The sequence below is a fragment of the Festucalex cinctus genome, chromosome 3, assembly GCF_051991245.1.
Source record: "Festucalex cinctus isolate MCC-2025b chromosome 3, RoL_Fcin_1.0, whole genome shotgun sequence".
Classification (NCBI taxonomy): Eukaryota; Metazoa; Chordata; class Actinopteri; order Syngnathiformes; family Syngnathidae; genus Festucalex; species Festucalex cinctus.
This window is the reverse complement of record NC_135413.1, coordinates 20,160,581-20,178,711: the sequence shown is the minus strand read 5'-3', so window position 1 is coordinate 20,178,711 and position 18,131 is coordinate 20,160,581. Positions and strand designations below refer to the sequence as shown.

The 18,131-nt window shown below is 40.8% G+C and overlaps 1 protein-coding gene across 4 annotated transcripts in view; it reads right to left on the bottom strand.

Annotated features, from left to right (window-relative positions):
• The window catches only part of itpr2 (inositol 1,4,5-trisphosphate receptor, type 2), a 63,484-nt gene that overhangs the window by 21,339 nt on the left and 24,014 nt on the right, over window positions 1–18,131 (bottom strand). For all 4 annotated transcript variants that reach the window (XM_077516537.1, XM_077516540.1, XM_077516539.1 and 1 more), the window contains 9 exons: window positions 17,385–17,510; window positions 17,170–17,298; window positions 16,872–16,986; window positions 16,592–16,773; window positions 16,303–16,445; window positions 14,927–15,035; window positions 692–809; window positions 359–546; window positions 101–278 (listed from right to left, as the gene is read on the bottom strand). In XM_077516537.1, coding sequence (XP_077372663.1) covers window positions 101–278; window positions 359–546; window positions 692–809; window positions 14,927–15,035; window positions 16,303–16,445; window positions 16,592–16,773; window positions 16,872–16,986; window positions 17,170–17,298; window positions 17,385–17,510 — 1,288 coding nt within the window. The remainder of the gene's footprint in view (window positions 1–100; window positions 279–358; window positions 547–691; window positions 810–14,926; window positions 15,036–16,302; window positions 16,446–16,591; window positions 16,774–16,871; window positions 16,987–17,169; window positions 17,299–17,384; window positions 17,511–18,131) is intronic.

Below are 18,131 nucleotides of genomic sequence, written 5' to 3'. Positions count from 1 at the left end.
TAGACAATGCTTATGATATAACACGGGGGATGTCGGGGTGGGTGCAAAAAAAAAAAAAAAAAATTACATATAATAAAAATATTTCACTGTTTGTCTGTACCTTTTCTGAACCCGACAGTCCCAATGTCGTCATCATCCCTTTTTCTGCTGCTGAGCTCAAACATGTTGACCGACACAGTGGCACGGATCTCCTGCTGGGCCAAACGCATGCGGTCGTAGAAAACCTTAAAGAACTTCTCTGACGTCTTCTGCTTGTAAAGTTGGTTATAGAAGGAGTCCTAGGAGAAGTGGACGGACTTTGATTTCAATGTTTGTCACCCATGCAGAGAAAATTGATAAGCAAGTCTATCCCAATCACCTGTATCTGTGTATTCCCTCCTTGCAAAAGGGCAATCCCCAACAAGACACTCTCCTCAAACACTTGGTCATTCTTAGTGTTGACTATGAGGTCAATCACAAGCTCGGATGCCCCAACAATGTCCAGCTGACATTGGATCTCCATGATACTACTGCATGGCTTGTCAAAGTCGGCTGTGAGAGAACCTCCTGCACATATCAATCGTATATTACAGCCGTGTCAATGGAAACACTTGTCAGCAGTTGGACGCTAATGAAATTGAACTTGCATATTCAAATTAATGGTCTATCTATTACAAAAAAAAAAAAAAAATGTTGTTTTGTGAGGTTGTACCTCCAAATGTTGGCTTGGCAAAAGCAGATGAGTTGCTTCCTGTGCCAATCTCGGCCTTGGAAATGAGTCTTTGATTTCTGAAATAGCGAGTGAGCAGAATCTCTCTCAACTCCTTTCCCTAAATGGAAAGAAAACATACTTTTAATTGATGCACATACCGGTAATCATTTTTTTTTTTTTAAAGGTGAAGTCAACCCCAACATTTTCTTTGTTTTATGAGCCCGCACGAGTCTAAACATTGATTCTGATTAATAAGCAGCAAAATCCACCTGTTTTTATGCATGTCAGGGGGCAGCAATTTTGCTGTCGACTTAAAATGACATCACAATTGCTCAGGTACCAACCAGTCATGGCTCACCTGTCCTCTGAAGCGGCATCTTGGCTGTTTGTAAGGACATTCATCCAACGTTAGACCAATTACATCTAAATTCTGTTCATATCACACTTCAGGCAGATCGTTATAGTAGTCTTGAAATCAAAATAATCCTCACAAATCAAATCGCAACAATCCAAATTCCAATGCTTTTCAATGAATAGAGACCTTATTTTTACAAAGTCTGCCATTTTGACTTGTGATTTAATTGTAACATAAGCTCGGAATTGTCCATTAATGTGTTGAGGATCGTAGTTTGGGGTATATTTTATTCATTTGTTTTAACTGTCTGTTTTGCACTTCATGTACAGCACTTGGTAGCTATGGTTGTTTTTGTTGAGTTGAGTTGAGTTGAGTTAAGGTTTAAACTATAAATCACAGGTAATCATAATCACTTTAGGGGAATATCAATTAGTCGCAGAAATGTGCTACCTGGCCTGGTTCGGTCCGTATCCCCCGCAAATAGCGTCAGTCTACTGTACTGCAGACATATTACTTTAGTGCTTGTCATAATGTCAACCAGTTATTTGAATTCAATGTATGTAATAACATTTTTATTAACTCATTCACGCCCAGCCATTTTCACTGAAGCAACCCCCTTCGCTGTTGGCTATTTTACTGGATTTTGACTGATTTTGCAAGGCCCACAGAATATTGTGTTCTATGGCCATAAAAAGAAAACATTGAACCAACCAAAAGAAAGATTAGAGTCTTTTCTGTCATCAGGAAAAAAAGGTATAAAATTTCTATTTCTATCAGTTTCAGTTTTGCAGCAATTAACACTAGAATATAGGATCATCATTCAAAAATCTGTTTAAACAGTGGGGAAAAGAGCCCGTTTTCAACATGGCCCTGGTTGATCTCTTATACTCTGCTGCTACCTACTGGCCGTTTTTGTAACAACTACTATTGCTTCAAGCATTGTCTTCATTTCAGAGGCTGCGTCAAAGCTTTCTGTATGTTCTAGCATAAAAAAAGGGAATAAATGGGCAAAAACATGAAAGTTGGAGTGCAGCATATGCACTGTGCAGCAGGGCAATATATATATATTTTTTTTGGTACAAAACAAGAACATTTTTAAACATAAAAAAAACATTAAAAAAATATTAAGACAAAATTATTTGAAACACTATATTTATGTAAGTTTCTTTTGGTTAAAAAAAAGATCAAATTAGTTTTTTTTTTTTTTTTTTTTTAAAGGTGCAAATGTATAAATTTAAACAACACAATAGTCTTTTTAGTTTATGATTATGCTGATTTTGTAATTGTGGAGTGTAATAATTGAAATTATAATTGCACAGCCCTACTTTGCCGTGTATAGCTGTCAATGGCACTGAATGAGTTAAATACAGTATATGTGCAGGAAATGTTTGGAAGAAGTCATTGAAGTCAGTGTTCTATGTACATGAGATGATGGTCTGAAAGAGTGGAAACTATGAGAGTAGGCCCTTTTTTATTAAGAATAATTAAACAAAAAAAAGAAAGTGATACTCTGGCTTTATAAGTAACTATAAGATAATGATAAGATCTTTTCATGAAGTCTACATGAAAGACGTCACGCATTAACATTATGCCTGAACGGTTGCATAGTAGTGCATCCCCAATGCTAATACTGCACTAGACTGTCAAGGATAGCGTAAAGCGGTTCAACTGCATCCAGAGACAAATGAGGCAATGTCATGCCTCACCAGCGCTGTTGGCTCGGTGCAGTCCAGCGGACGTGGACGACGTGCACATGCAGCTGACGCTCTCTGTGTCAGTAAACATCTCATCTGCAGTCAGTGGAGACACTTGTCTGCCTGCACTGTCTGGCTGAGTGTTCACACAACACACGCAACACACCAACACACACATCCTTCTTGAACTAAAGTTGAGGATCCACTGAGCCCTCATTTCCATGCAGCAATGCACAGACACAGTCTGTGTGCGAATACAAGAGACATTACAAACTTGTCCCAAAGCACACTTAACTTATTGCAACTAGAATCATGTTTTACTTTACACTTCCTCCTTTTTTTTTTTTTTTTTTTTTTAGGGACGTGTTAGTTTTGCATAAATTGAAAAATAAAAAGTATGACTGAGAAGAAAACCTCGAGGGTTTTTGCTCGTTTTCTCTCGACAGGGTGCTGCAGTCTGCTGGCTTGCTCTGCAGAGAAAAAGAGAGAGGAGAGACGAGAGGCAGGATGGCGGCAGGGCAGAGTCAGCCCAGTCTGACTCATCTTGCTGCTGCATTGACGAGAAAGCCTCCAGTCAGACGTGTAGTAGCCATGAGAGGAGTGACGGAAATAGAGGTAGAGTAACTGATGAGAGTATGCAAGGTTGCCCGGGAAACAAAAACAAGTATGGTGCAGGTTCTCGTTGCGGTTTTAAAATGTGCACCGGCACGCCACACTGCGGCTCCGGTGTCCAGAGCTGCCGGTCCCCACCTCCGGCTTTCACACACACCCCACTACACCCCCCCGATCTTCTCTCATCTTAAATTTGCTGTGCATTTCTGCAATCTGTATCTTTTCACTGACAAATGGACGAAAAGTGAAAGAGGTTGCCCTTTGATGGACTACGGTCAGACAAGGTCAATTGGCTCCCAAACTGAGGCTATAGGGAGGAGAGTGTTAGCCAAATAAATGGATCCGAATCTCGCAGACAGTTGCTATAGTGGTAGACTCAGGTGTCACACACAAGACACGTTATGGAAACAAAATCTAGTTCCCAGCAAAACCCTGCTTTTGATATTTATTACACTAATAAAGTCAGGCTAATCATGTAGAGTTGGGGATGTTCAAACTTTCTCCTCTGAGGGCCACATCTAGAAAAATCAAAAGATGCAAGGGCCACTTAAAAAATTTTCAACTTTAATTTCCTAAATGCGCCAACACCAGTCAAGCAATTGTATATTGTTTATACAGGGTCATACAAAATGATCTGACACATTTGTAAGTTTAATAAAAGACAAAGTAAAGAAACAAAAAAGTGTTTTTATTTTCGAAAAGTACATATAATGCCATTCTGTTTCATTAGGTTTTGAAAATTGAATCGGTCAAATGGGATCCGTCATTGTCTACAAACTGTTGAAGGCGTTCACGAAAGTTTCAATGCCGATCCAGTATCTCTGAAGCTGGTAACCCATAACAAGATTGCGCTTTTTTGTTTCTTTACTTTTTTTTGTCTTTTGTTAAACCTACAAATGTGTTAGATGATTTTGCCTGACCCGTATAATACAGTTATTTTGAAAGAATATTTTGTAAAATGAGATGAAAATTGTTTATTTATTTATTTATTTTAAATATTAGAGTGGCCCAGCCCTTTATCCCATTAGATTAGACTCACCCCTGTACTAAACAGCAGACAAATCCCATCTTTATATTCAGAACCAAAACAAGAGCAATCTTTAGTAATCTGAGAGTTTTTGAAGCAGTTAATGTAATAGGTTCACAATTCGGAGAAACAAATTTTGCTTCTAAAAATGAATGACCAATTATTCAACACAGTGTTAGGAATATAAATGTTCCCATTTTACTTGTAAATAGTTAAATTGCATCTTTTCATACCTAGAAAAGCTCTACAGAATATTAAAAGGATTACACCACGTTATTTCAAGCCCTTCCAAAAGTTAACTATGGAATTAAGAATCTTACCTTTGACACAATGGTGATGTAATTTTTTTAAATTAAATATTAGGTATTTTGCTGGTTAGTTTTGTAACGCGGAAGTAAAATGCCCGGTTCAGTAAAACCCCGCCTCTGCCCGTGTAATTGCCGCGCCCCCGGCGAGCCGACTGCATGTGTGCTCTTGGAGATCTGCGTTTGAGCACTCCTCTGAGTACGCCACGCAACTTGAAGCAAGCCAATTCTTCAATCAACAAAACGGCTCCTTGCCGCACGAAATCATGGAGGACAAGGAGAGGAGAGAGAAGAAGAGAGAGGAAAGGAGGAGGACAAAAATAAATAAACCTGTGCTGGTTTCGAACCAATGACTTGCTGCTTAGAGAGCAAGCACACTAACCACTATTCGTTCCGTTAGGTTCAACAGTGCAAAGGTTTTACTTATAGTTAAGTGTCAGCCAGAACCACGGGGGGATTTTAAGACAGCCAATTGTCATTACATTTTGGCATTGCAAATGTGAAGGATAATTGATTGCTTTGAATTCATTTGGACAGAATGTTTACTGATAAAGGCTACTTTTGTCGCTATCCCATGGAGGTCTCAGAGAAAGTGGCCGTGTGTTTAGTCTGCAGAGGCAGTGCGTACGCACTTTATGATGTCATAAAGTGAACACTCACTAATTTTCTCAGGTTGGGAAGGGCTCCGGCTTGGAGAGCAGACTGACCTAGAATTTCTCATAGCGGGCCGAATGGAGGAAAACACTACTTCCGTCATGTCCCTGGCACCCATGGCAAACAGGTCAAAGGTGTGGAACCAGAAAAAGCCTGGTTGAAAAGACCCCGTTATGATGATTAGAAAAATTGGAAAATGTTTCACTCATACCCTTCGCCTTAACCAGGTACTTCAGAATCTTGCCAGAGTCGTGAGGTTTAAATGGTCAGGAGACCAGAGAAAAGGTCAGAAAAAAAAAAGAAATAAAGAGAAAAGAAAGGTAAATCAAAGTGAAATCCAGCACCGACCAAACACTTCCTGCCTTCCCCATGATTACAAAATCAAAGTCTTACGCCAACCCCGGAAGCCTCTAAATTCCAGCAAATTTAGCGAGATCTCAAGAGCCCAGAGGAAAAACTAAAGAGAGGAAGGAGGGAAGGATCGATAAGGCAGAGTGAGATCCATAGAAGCCAGTACATCCAATCCATCAAGGTGAAGTCCAGCACCAACAAGACCCCTCCTGCGTGGTTACAAAACCAGAGTCTTATGCCAACCCCAGAAACCTTATACTTCTAATAAATTAAGATCTCAAGTGACCAGAGGAAAAACTAAAGAGAGGAAGGAGGGAAGGATAGATAAAGCAAAGTGAGAACCACAGACACCAGCACCAACTGATTCAAGGGGCTGTGGGAGGGAGAGGGTACTTCTGTTGAGTTTCAGTAGATGCTGGTGCGACGGATCTGGCATGCATAAGGACCACCACCAAAGAAAGAAGCCGTCAACCGCGGTCCAGCAAAGCGAGCACTCCCCCCCCCCCCCCCCCCCCCCCGGAATCCCCAGGCCGCGGCAGCACCAAGGCCACCCCCAAGCCACCCGAGCGGACACCGGTCGGCGAGCCGACCCAGACACCCGGAACACCCCCGCCCCAGCCCCGGCCCACACCCCCGAGCCCAAGGCCGCAGAACGAGGCCCAGCGGGCCCCCACAGCGCCCCACCGGTCCCCAGCCCCCATCCCCCCACGACCCCCCCGCACCCCACCCAAACCCGCCATCCACCACGACCCAGGCAACACCACCCCCGACCCCCAAACCCCCGAACACACCCCGACCCCCAGCACCCAACCCCCCACCCACCCATACCTCCACCCCCATATTGATCTTCTGATGTGAAGTCCAAATGGTAAATCGTGTACAGGAAAAAAAAAAAAAAAAAAAAAAAAAGGAATTGACCACACTGCTCCAAAAGTGGCAAACTTACCAAGCTATTCAACAATTTAGCTTGGGTATGTTAAACAGACACACACATAACCCTTTCCACATGATGTCAGTCTATAATTAATACTGCCAGTACACAGTGAACTGGTTGTATAATCCAGTAAACTCCAAACATTATATTATCAGAGACTGCTTATTTGATATTGTGAGTTAGCAACAAAAGTTCAAACAGGCACAGACATTGACTTTTTAATGTGTGTTTGAACAATACCACCTACTGTATGAACTAATGTCCCCTGAGGCAGGGAAAAATGAAAGAGGTGTTTATTTGTTGGAATGCATGATTGTAATTCATACATTAGATCAAATGGCCGTCACTAATAGCAAAAGAACCATGATTGATTTTAAGAGAAAGAATCATTCTTTGCCACTTACCAGTATCAGCTTAGTCATTTTCATTGACCTCTGTTTTCTTCTAAATAGTTTAAGCAGGACATAATTTTAGGACAGCGAGTGGTAACTTTGATGATGTTAAAAGGAGTGTTTATTATTTAAATTTAACAGGCTGTGTTTTTGGCGCATACTTTTGTTACTAATGATTTTTCTTGTATGCTCAAATTGAATCAACCCAACAGATAAGTGCCCACATCCAGGGATCTCATGAAAAGTTGCACAATCATCACATGCTCTCAGTTACAATGTTTTCGAGATGCACTGTCATTGCACAGAACATGTTTTTATCCAGCAAACAGGCACAACAGAAAAACAAATTAGGCCCACATGTGAGAGCAATTGGTGAGACTGCATCAAGGAGGTTTGCGGCATAAACAAGCATTCCGAACTGTTAGATGGAGGGTTCCATGTGATTCCTTAGCCATATTAAATTAGAACGACTGACATGTTTTATAAAAAAAAAAAAAAGTTTTGTGTCCAAGCATGGCTTGTTTGTTTCACATGATGAACTGATACAAACGTACAAAACAAAATTTTATGGCAAATGAGCGTTTGTTTTCCCAATCACTTTGAGATATGGTCAGTCACAATGTAATGTGCACAAATAATACTAAACATTTCACCTCAAGCTGTGATGATCTTTGTCATGGGTGAGACCACAGAGGCACACAAAGGCTGGATTGATGCCACACGATTATGTAAGAGGACAAATAGGATGATGTCACACAGCATGCAATAAATGCAGGACGAAAATGTGCTGGCACAGAGAAACAGCAGGTACATGCATGCTCATTATTACTGCCGGCTTAATAGCACCACCTACCAAAACCTGAGAAAACAGAGGCATACTACTGACATCACATGGTTATACCTCATTATCTATTGCAAGGTGATAAAGTGGAAGAAAATGAATGTATGGAGGTCTTGTATGCTATCCTATTTGCCAGCTATTTGCATTTATGCTCCATGATGTATATACTGTATGCTGAAAATGTAAGTGGACTGAAAGGAGATAAATGTAAAAGCATGCCACAATTCAACATTTACTTGTTTGACCTATAAGCCACAACGTTTTCTTCCCAATTGAAACGATGCAGTTTATCTTCAGATTTTCCCAATCCCAAGAGAATGTTTTTAGCTCCTCTTAAACACACCAATATGTTGTTTTATGTTCATTAATTTTTCAATAGTCTGTTGCCACTCTTCAAGTGAAATCTTAACACTTGGAAAAACATTCAGGTGCTTGTTGTGATCTTCTCTGTCTTATTTGTTCCACCTTCAACTCTAATACTCAATAATAATGATTGAGCCATATTCCAATATATATACAGCCATTCTCATAATGTTCTGCAGCTGGTGTATTACATACAATATAGTCTTTGGCACGTGAAATAGATATACTGTAGATATAGACACCTGACCAGGCAAATCTATGGCCAACTTTTCAATGGGCAGATATCTACAAGGTGACAGAAAAAGCACTAAAAGGATTACTTCATGACCCTCCTGAAGTAGTGCAAACATTACGCCCACAGCACTTGAATCCCTGGCTGCTGATCGCCACATCTGGCGTTCCACCTGCCACCAAATAATTTTCCAACATTCAGGAGCAGGCCACAGAGATGAGGATAGAGCGATCCTGTGCATATTAGTTACTGCCTACCTCTGCCCCTCATTGAAAAGACCTGCGGATCCCGCATCTGCCTGCACAACCACATGGCTACGCACCGCCTCAACAAACGCCAATAAATGTTCATACTGTAATTTGAAATAAATGTTACAATCATAAATGATGGACTGCCAGAAGCGAACAAGCTTGCAAGGACCGGCTGTCGTAACGCGCTGGGAGGAATTCTTTGCTCCAATTGCAGTCAATTTGGATAAGGGATATTTGTTATGTTCTGAAAAACGCAGACACAAATAAGACCTTAACTATTTGTTCACATCGAGAGGTGTGGAACAAACTTGACTAGACGAGAAACAACAAGAGTTGTACAGAGGAACAGGGGTAATAATCCGACAAAAACAGCTAATCGATCTGATTGACATGTGGGTAACAGGACTGACATGGTATTATCTGATTGGCCGGTGACCAGATAAAGAGATTAAAGATTCTTGACATCACAGAGCTTCTGACATCACATAGCGTCTTACCAGTTGAAACTAGATGCAGGTTACATCAGTTCAAAACAGATACTTGACCTCACGGCCCTGACCCAAACATAACCCTTGCATGACCCTAGTCATAACAGTAAACAAACCTTGCATGACCCTAGTCATGCAGCATAACCTTTACATGACCCTAGTCATGATAGTAAGCATAACCCTTGCATGACCCTAGTCATCACAGTAAGCATAACCCTTCGCGATGCCCTCTCGAACCCTGTGCACACTTCAAGTCACTGGGTAGGAGTTGGATTATTTCACTTATTTTTTTTATTATTTTATTTTTCATTATTGACCTTGTTAGTGGCGTTATATGGCGGTATATGGATGTTTATTAAATCCATTAAATTACCCGTGTATCACTTGATGTTTTAGCATTGAAAAAAAAAAAAGTGAATCTTTAATTTCTGTTTTTTTTTTTTTTTGGGTTGAGTAAATGAATGGATGATGGTTTTTATTTTCTTTTGTATTACATTAGTCCCAAAGCTGTGCAGCTTATAGGCTATGTAAAAACGTTTTTTTTCCCCAGTTTTTTTTTCTTTAAACATATGGTAAGTGTGCTGAATAGACTTAGAAATAGACTTACGCACAGACACGCACACTGACACGCGCATGCACAGTGACACACGCACACTTCCTGTGCCCAGTCACGGCCGGAGCAGACAAACAACACGTGCCGATCTCTTGTCACCGTGGAAACCAGAACATAATATGCGCTAACAGACACCTGACTGATGAATCAAGGACACCCTTTTTCCTGCCATTAAGACTTTCATATTAGGACTTTCACCATTAGCATATGTAGCCTCTAATTATATTTCTTATTTAGGGTCATCGAGTTTAAACTGACTGACTTCAACTTTCTGGCTGGCTACAGCAGACAGCTAGTCGGCTTGAATTCAAATAAAGATCAAAGCATGTGAGGTGTCCATGATCTCATGGATGAGTTGACATATAAGGACAGCCAGCTTGGCACTGTCGAAGAGAGGCTTACCATATACATGGGTGCATGCGAGGCGCTTTAGCATCGAGAGGGTGGTAATCTGTAAATCTGCTTTGCCTTGGGCAGGTGGTGTTAAATTTGGCAAGTGACGGGGGTGGGGGTGGGGGGCAGACAGTGTGACTGACAGACTGCTGGGGATAAGTGTGAAAGAAATAGAAAGATGAATTGAGACGGTGAGAGGCAAAAATGTATGAATTCATGCACGTCACATGACCTTGTTTGGACAATCTACTATGTTTACAGTACACCAGCAAATAGCACTTCATTGCACTTTAAGGCAGTGCTTCTCAATTATTTTTTGTTACCCTCCAGGAAGAAGAAAATATTTAGTGCCATCCCAATAAAAATAGTATCATTTGTCTGTAAAATTGTTGACAGTACACCTCTGCAGAGTAGCTAATACTTTGCACACTGTCAATGAGAGTGCCACTCCCACCTACTGTAGTGGACGTGCAATTACATTTTACTCTAGTACAGTTTAAAAAAATAATAAAATAAATAATAATAATAATAATAATAATAATGATAAAAACATGTTTCCAGAGGTCATACTCATACCCACAAATCCGCCTGGCATCGCACCCCACCCCCCAGATGAGCTCGGCTATTTGAGAAGGATTGCTTTAAGGGGATGTCTTGAGAAAATATGTTCCTTCATAATATATACATAAAAAAGGACCATAATAGGGCTGAATCGAGTCCTCGAGTAATTACCTCGATGAAAAAAAATGTCTTGGATACTCTCTCATTTACGTGTACACTGTTTGGAAGAAATAATCAAGCCAACCACAGCAACAAAATGTTGATCCTATGCACCAACACCGTGAGAGGGCCGACTCAAAATAATCCTTACCAAATAATAGAGAGAAGTAAATGCCTTGTTACGCTTTTATCTTGAAGTTGTTCCCAGCAGCACATCGCGACAACGACTGACTTGACTCGTCTCCTAGCCTCTGTTTGGGGAATTTATGTTACTGTCACAAAACTGTTATTACAGATAGCAACAATACACCGCCGTCTTGAAATCACGTTCAATCGCCAATTAAGGCCGCTAAAAAAAAAAAAAAAATTATTGCCAGCGTTTAGAGGCAGCTCCAGCGCAGGGTTATTATAGTTTTGGAATTTTCATTTTAGTTGGTTAGGATTTTATTTTGAGTTTTTTTTTTTTTTTTTTTTTTTTTTTTTTTTAAAGTTTTAATTAGTTCTCAGATGGTTCTGTTATTTTTTTTTAAATTAGTTTTAGTTATTTTAAAAATGCTTATTTTTAGTTAAAAAAAATTGTATTACTTGTGCGCAATATTTAAAAAAACACCATGGTAAAATTAGAAAAATAACACATTTCTCACCTAATATTGCATTTCGCCGGAGTTAAATGGAAGGGGCAGGCAAGCCGAGCCATTGGAGCCAATAGTCAAGCATGAAAATTGTCGCCTATGGCATCAATTGATGTGAATCTTGTTTAGATAAGCGTCCCGGTTGGTTACCATACAATGGGAAGACATTTTTAAATTTGGCTGGGTCCTACGTCTGCTAAGCTAAATAAGACCAACTTTAATAGTACAATTTGGAATTTGTCCGAAATTAGTCACAGGTAGAAGTAAATACTCTTCAATTATCTTGGGCGAATGTATAGTACCTTGTGTATCCACCTGTTGCCATTTGTACACCAGAACAAGCTGTGAGTACAATCATTTTTTATCTATGTAAATGCAGTATATGCAATAAAGCTTGGAAAACATGCTAGCCTACATGCTAATTGGAAGACGTGTTTCGCAATGCTACTTAGGGCCAAAGTTGGCTCATTTAATGGATTGTTGTCGACCTGCTGTTCCACCACAAGTCAACCGCGCAAGAGTTTGTTTGCAACCGATCAGCACCAAGTTCAATTACAGCGTTCACAGAGCTCACCTAACGTGTCACAATGAGGAGGAAAACAGGGTAACAGGAGTTTGATTAAAAAGGACCAAAGGCTGCAAGTGTGAAAGGATCTTTTGAGGGATATAAGATACAGTCGGAGAATATTTCATTACAACATAAGAAAAGAACTATTCAGAAAGTTCCCCGTGTCTCTTTTCGGTTACGCTTTTGACCGCTCAGTGAGCAGAGCGAGAAGCTAACCTCGGTGTACATCCAGAAAGTGGTGGACTCAGACAAAGCCACAAGGGGAGACTAAAAGGAGGAAGAGAGCATCAGCAAGCAGACAGAGGAGAGAGACGGGGAGGAGGGAGGGGAGGGGGTTGTTGGGGGGATTGTGAGTGAGAACGCGATGATCCACGTGACGTTGGCTCAGCTACTGCAGGCTATTACATAAGTCCAACCCCTGCCCTCTCTCCTCATGGACTGAGCAGACGCCGCTTCTCTCCAATCCCTCACTCTGCAGCCGCCGCACACTTTTTTTTTTTCCCCTCTTCCGCTCACATGGATCCTCACATGGCTGCCTCCCTCTCTCCCTCCGTGCCCACCCCCATCTTGTTCTCTCTCTCTCTCTCTCTCTCTCTCTCTCCCCCCACCAACTCTCTGCACCCCTGGGAAGCCACCAGCCTCCAATGCTAATGCTGTCACTCCGTCTCCCTCTCCTTGTCTGTTTTTGTCGGTCTCTCCCTCTCATTATTTCCATCAACTTCTTTCGCCTCCTCCCGGCCTCGCTCCCTCCCTCTGTGCGATGAGGCTGCAGCTCCACGCTCAGGGCTACAAGGATATGACAGAGGCCACAGAGACATGCTTGAGCACACACACCTACACAAGCCGATATTTATCCTACCTCTGCGCACTGTCTGGCTTTTTGAATGCCCTGTTCCGCAGTTCGAAAACAGACTCTTATTCTGTACTAATGGGACATGATACGATAATGAGATTGAGAGTATCATAAAATGTAAATACATCCTGGGTAAAGGAAATGAGTCCATCCCTTTAAATCTGCTTTATGAGCATTTTACAGTTCATTCACACTACAAGTATATTATCAGTATATTATCTGGTACAGGGCACAATCAAATCGCAAGACTACCAAGGCATTCTAGGGTGAAATTTACTGCCCAGTGTGAGAAAGCTTGATCTCAGCACCAGCTCGTGGATCCCCAGCAGGATAATGCTAATAACAAATAGGATAGGGCTAACAACAAAACAGACTATTCCAAAGAGTCCTTATTGAACTTCTACTTCTAACTTGGACTGGGTATTGTCAGCAACCTCACGATAAAATGAATATCACAGCGATATACAGGTCATGGTATGATACGTATCGCAATCATTCTTGTGGAATCCAGGCACAAGAAGTAAAAACCTTGAAACAGTTTAGCTTGAGCCATAGGTGCTTCTACTCAACAGGTGGAGATGAGCTTGTTTACCTGCCTGATGGCAGTGTTTATACTTTCTGGACCTGGATTCTCCATCACTGATCACGATACAAGTGTTTCCCAGTAAATGCACTTCAAGGCGATACGTATCCCGATATTTTACATTACTTTACGTTCAAAATCTGCTTTACAACAAACAAACCCAGGATCTTTGAGTTCTGGGTAAAGGGAGTTTTTTGTTGTAAAAGATCAGCAGGGAATTTATAATTGTGTTTCTACAGCATCTTCGAGTTTGATGAACCCTGCCAATGTAAAAAACAACACACCCGCAAATTTGACCAACCAATCAGCCGTGGTCATTGCAGCCCGCCTCCTCAAAGTTCCCGCCTGGCTCAGCAAGACCCTGCTGCTGAGATAGTACTTGGATGCCCCCTGGGGAATTTAATTACCCCAGAAATTGTTGTTGGTGGAAAAACGCGCAAATTGAATTTTACCAAGGTAAACTGAAAAGTTCTCCAAAAGTTCCGGCTGTGAAAACGCCCCAAATCACTGCTCAATACTTTTTTTTTTTTGGTACAAGAGAAGAAGAAAATATTCTAACTTTCTGGATGCTTATCCTGGCGGCGGCGGGCAAGTAAAACCCTTTGAATCTGAATGAAATTTCTTTCAGATTTGGCCTGTTTGTTGCAATTGAGGTTGCATTTTTACTCAGTTTGGGCATCTGGTTTCATTCTAAGAGGAATAAAAGGCTTCATGTAAACCAGGCTTTTATCAACTCTCGCAATGGTGGCATACAACACAAAAAGTGCTTATGATATAACAACAGTTTTTGAAATAATACCAATGAAAGAGTTGCACGTTTGTGTATAAAATAAGATAAATATGCATGTCTTGAGAAAAGGAACATCACGCACCCCTTCCTACGCTTTGAGGCAATCCTTTTTGTAGGTGGTTAACGACCAGACTTTTTTCGCATGCCTTTATTTTCCGCCCCATAGTGACCAAAAACAGTCACATGCGGACACCTCCTGCAATCACCTGCTGTTATTCTTTCCCCAAAACTCTGACGGAAGAAGAAGCGTCCTCCGCACATCCCCTGCAGTATTGATTTGCTTTTTCAGACCTCACGCCTCATCCTTTACCAGCCCCCCTTGCTTCCTCCCCCTACTCTCCCTCTCAGTCTGTGTCCTCAAGTGCCTCCTGTCCTTATGTAACTCGGAAAGGCCTACTGCATACAGATGAGGACGATTCTTGGCTCACAGACATGCGAGAGAATGAGGGTTGCTGGTAGCAGCACAGCACTACTGACACTTTGAAACAAGGCTAAGTGGACAACAAACCTTGAGAAATTTTCACCTCATTACAAGGGCTTTGTGTGTGTGCGTGTGAGCCGAATAAGGTGGGCGAACTACTCACAGTCTCCTGAAACCAGTCCTTTTTGTCCAGCATCTCTCTGAGTGTCTTCAGGATCTTGATGCAAAGCTTTTCCTCTTTGTCCATAAGCTTCTTGGTGTGTTTGATAAGCCTGTCCGGGTAATAAAGTCTTGCATCAGCTCTAATCATATTATGCCTTTTATTTTGCCCGGACATCAGATGGCATTGAAAAACAGTAACAAGTTTCATAATTGATGAGGCGATTTTTGTATCAGATGTGAGAATGGTAACATATGTAACACTTAATATTTGTTATAAAGTTTAGATTGCAAGTGTAAAAGTATCAAAAGCTAGGATGTTTCGTGCGTTTTCATCAAATGGTACAGTTCAGTTCAGTCACCATTAAAGAGTTTGGAACAATAAACCCTAATTGCTTCTGCATCAGACCCGTGAATAGCGTGACATCTTATAGAAAGCCATCAGGAGTTGTGAAAAGAAGAGGAATGCAACACAACAAACAAAAGGTGACAAGAGAAGACATCTGGCATGGTGCCTGTTCTATCTTGATGGCATTTATACAATGAAAAGACAGCAAGGTTTGGTTTACATTCTCTCCGAGTCTTGTATTCTGACAGATTTATTCTCTGTCGAACAATTAACATCAAAAACCTTCTTTAGTAGGCATGTTCGATACTACTTTTATTCAATGCCAATACAAGTACTCAACTTTTGAGTCGTCACTGACAGCGATACCAAGTAACAATATAATTCGTACTGTTGATACAAAAAAATGCCTCCCTGCACCAAAATGACATAATTTAAAATAAATACTTTTTCCTTAAAATTGCATGAAATTAATAGCAATTTTCTATTCTTCCAATTTCTAGTTCAGGTCCAGACATGGAAAAATAGTATTACTAAAAATAATACAGTGAGGTTCAAAAGTTGGTAACGCACCAATCACGACTTTTTTTTTTTTTTAAAGAATAGCTTAACAGCAACTACTCTTTAATGAAAAGTTTCAGCTAGGAGGGGATGCTTCAAAAGATCCACTGGTGTGTTTGTGCTCAGCAATGTCTGTCATAAATAAACGAATCAAGATTATAATCTAAAATCAAGTCATCAGCAAGAAAGGGTTTGTTATTAAGTGAGCTGATATTAAAAAGGAGCTACTTTTAACGTTTTCAGATTCAAAGTAGTAGTTGAAGTGGTCTATGAAGAAGCGAGCGGACTAAATCCTCATGAAGTCGCATCACTTTATCAAGTAAAACAAGACCTCACACAAGTTCAAAGGGAGTGTTAATTACACTTTGTTTTCATAGCTTATCTGACAAGAATATAAAAACCTGACGTGTCAACAGGACCTTGTGGCGTTTCTGTTTTCCTTCACCCTTAAACGTGCTGTGAAAGTGACTTACTTTGACATGAAAGCTCCACTCTCACAACGCAGGCGAGCGGCCTCTGGAAACAGCAGTTCAGGACTGTGGAGGACATCCACCAGCACCGAAAACTCGGCCTGAACCATTGGACTGAACTGTTCCTCCAGATGGGATACAACACCCTGCGCGCACACAAGCACAGTCGTTAATTCATTCTGAGGAAATCAATTGACGAAATAAAGGAGATAAAGTTTTCATCTGAAAGCAAAGCAATGTGATGGATTCATTGTCTGTTAAGGATTTCACTTTTTTTTTTTTTAAATAGTACCTGCAACTTTTCAATGATGGTCTTGTAGTCAGGGCCGCCCAGGTTCTCCTTGCGGGGCCGCGTACGAGCAGTGCTCCTCCAGTCCTTTGCTGCCCGCTGAACCATGTTGCTGTGAACCTTTAGAGACAGCGTGCTGACCTGACTATCCAGGTCAACTGGGATTGCTATTGCCCGTGCCTTGGCTGAGAAAAAAACAAAAAACAAAAAAAACACATGCCCAATTGGTGGAATTGTTTTCAGCACTCTAGCCAAACTGATGTTGAAATTACACGTTACATACCAACGTCAGCTAACGTCCTGATGCAGTTCTCAATATTTGCCTTCTGAGTGACCCATGTGCAGCTGTAGAGCCTGAAAGCTGATTGGAGCAGCTTAATAAAGATGGACTGGTTTGTCTGTGGCAAAAGGAAGACACAAAAGTTAAAACCCTTGGGGCACAAATGTCTACCAATAAACCTTAAACAACTATTACAAATAAATATATACAGTACCTACAATTAGCACTTTTTTTTTTTAACTATCTAATGATACTTGTTAGGTAATATTATTGTGTAGTTTTACTTCATGTGGAAGTATACCTGAAGGTTGGAATGGTTCACAGAAAATGGTGAACTAAAAAAACCTGTGATAATGGCCATCACAGTTTCTGTCACATACTTCTCAAGGGCCAAGTCGGCATGGTTCCGGTCTGTGGTCGTGTTACACACCTAGAAAAGCAAATCGAGTATTTTTTTAGCCAATAGTTACTCTGAAGATGCTATATGGGAACTATGACTTGAAATTGAAGCCTTACTCTGGACATGTCAACCAGGATATCGTCAAACAGCTTCCAGATATGATTGGAGGTATAGATTTCTTTCATTTCTACCTCTGTGTCTACATAACAGTGATTGACAAAGTTCACATATGCAGTTTTCACCTGTTAGGGGGAAAAAGAATGAAAATCTATGTTTACTCATTTGTTCCCCAAAACGTATAAATACGTTCTATTTTTTAATGTATTAAGTGTCCCAAAGACATATTTATACGTTTGTTTTTTATGCTAGCACATATAGAAGGCTTTGATGCAGTCTCTCAACTGGTGAGAGTGGGTGAAAAAGAAAATTGCAGTAATTACAAAAACGGCCAGCAGGTGGCAGCAGAGTATGATAGATCAACCAGGGCCATGATGAAAACTAGCTGTTTCCCCACAATTCTAAGCAGATTTGTGAATAACGATTAAACTTAGCTGTATTCTAATGCTAATTGCTCCAAAACAGAAACAGATAGAAATATACTTTTTTCCTGATGAAAGAAGAGACTAATCTTTCTTTTGGTAGGTAACATGTTTTTGTAGCAATAGAACACAGTATTCTGTGGGCCTTGCAAAATCAGTCAAAATCCAGTAAAACAGCTGGGAGCTAAGGGGGTTGCTTCAGTGAAAATGGCTGGGAGTGAATGAGTTAATCCATCTACCAATTTTCTATCATGATTGATTAGACATGTGAGCAGAATTCTATTCCAGCTGACTTGAAGCAAGAGGTAGGGTTTCATCCTGAGC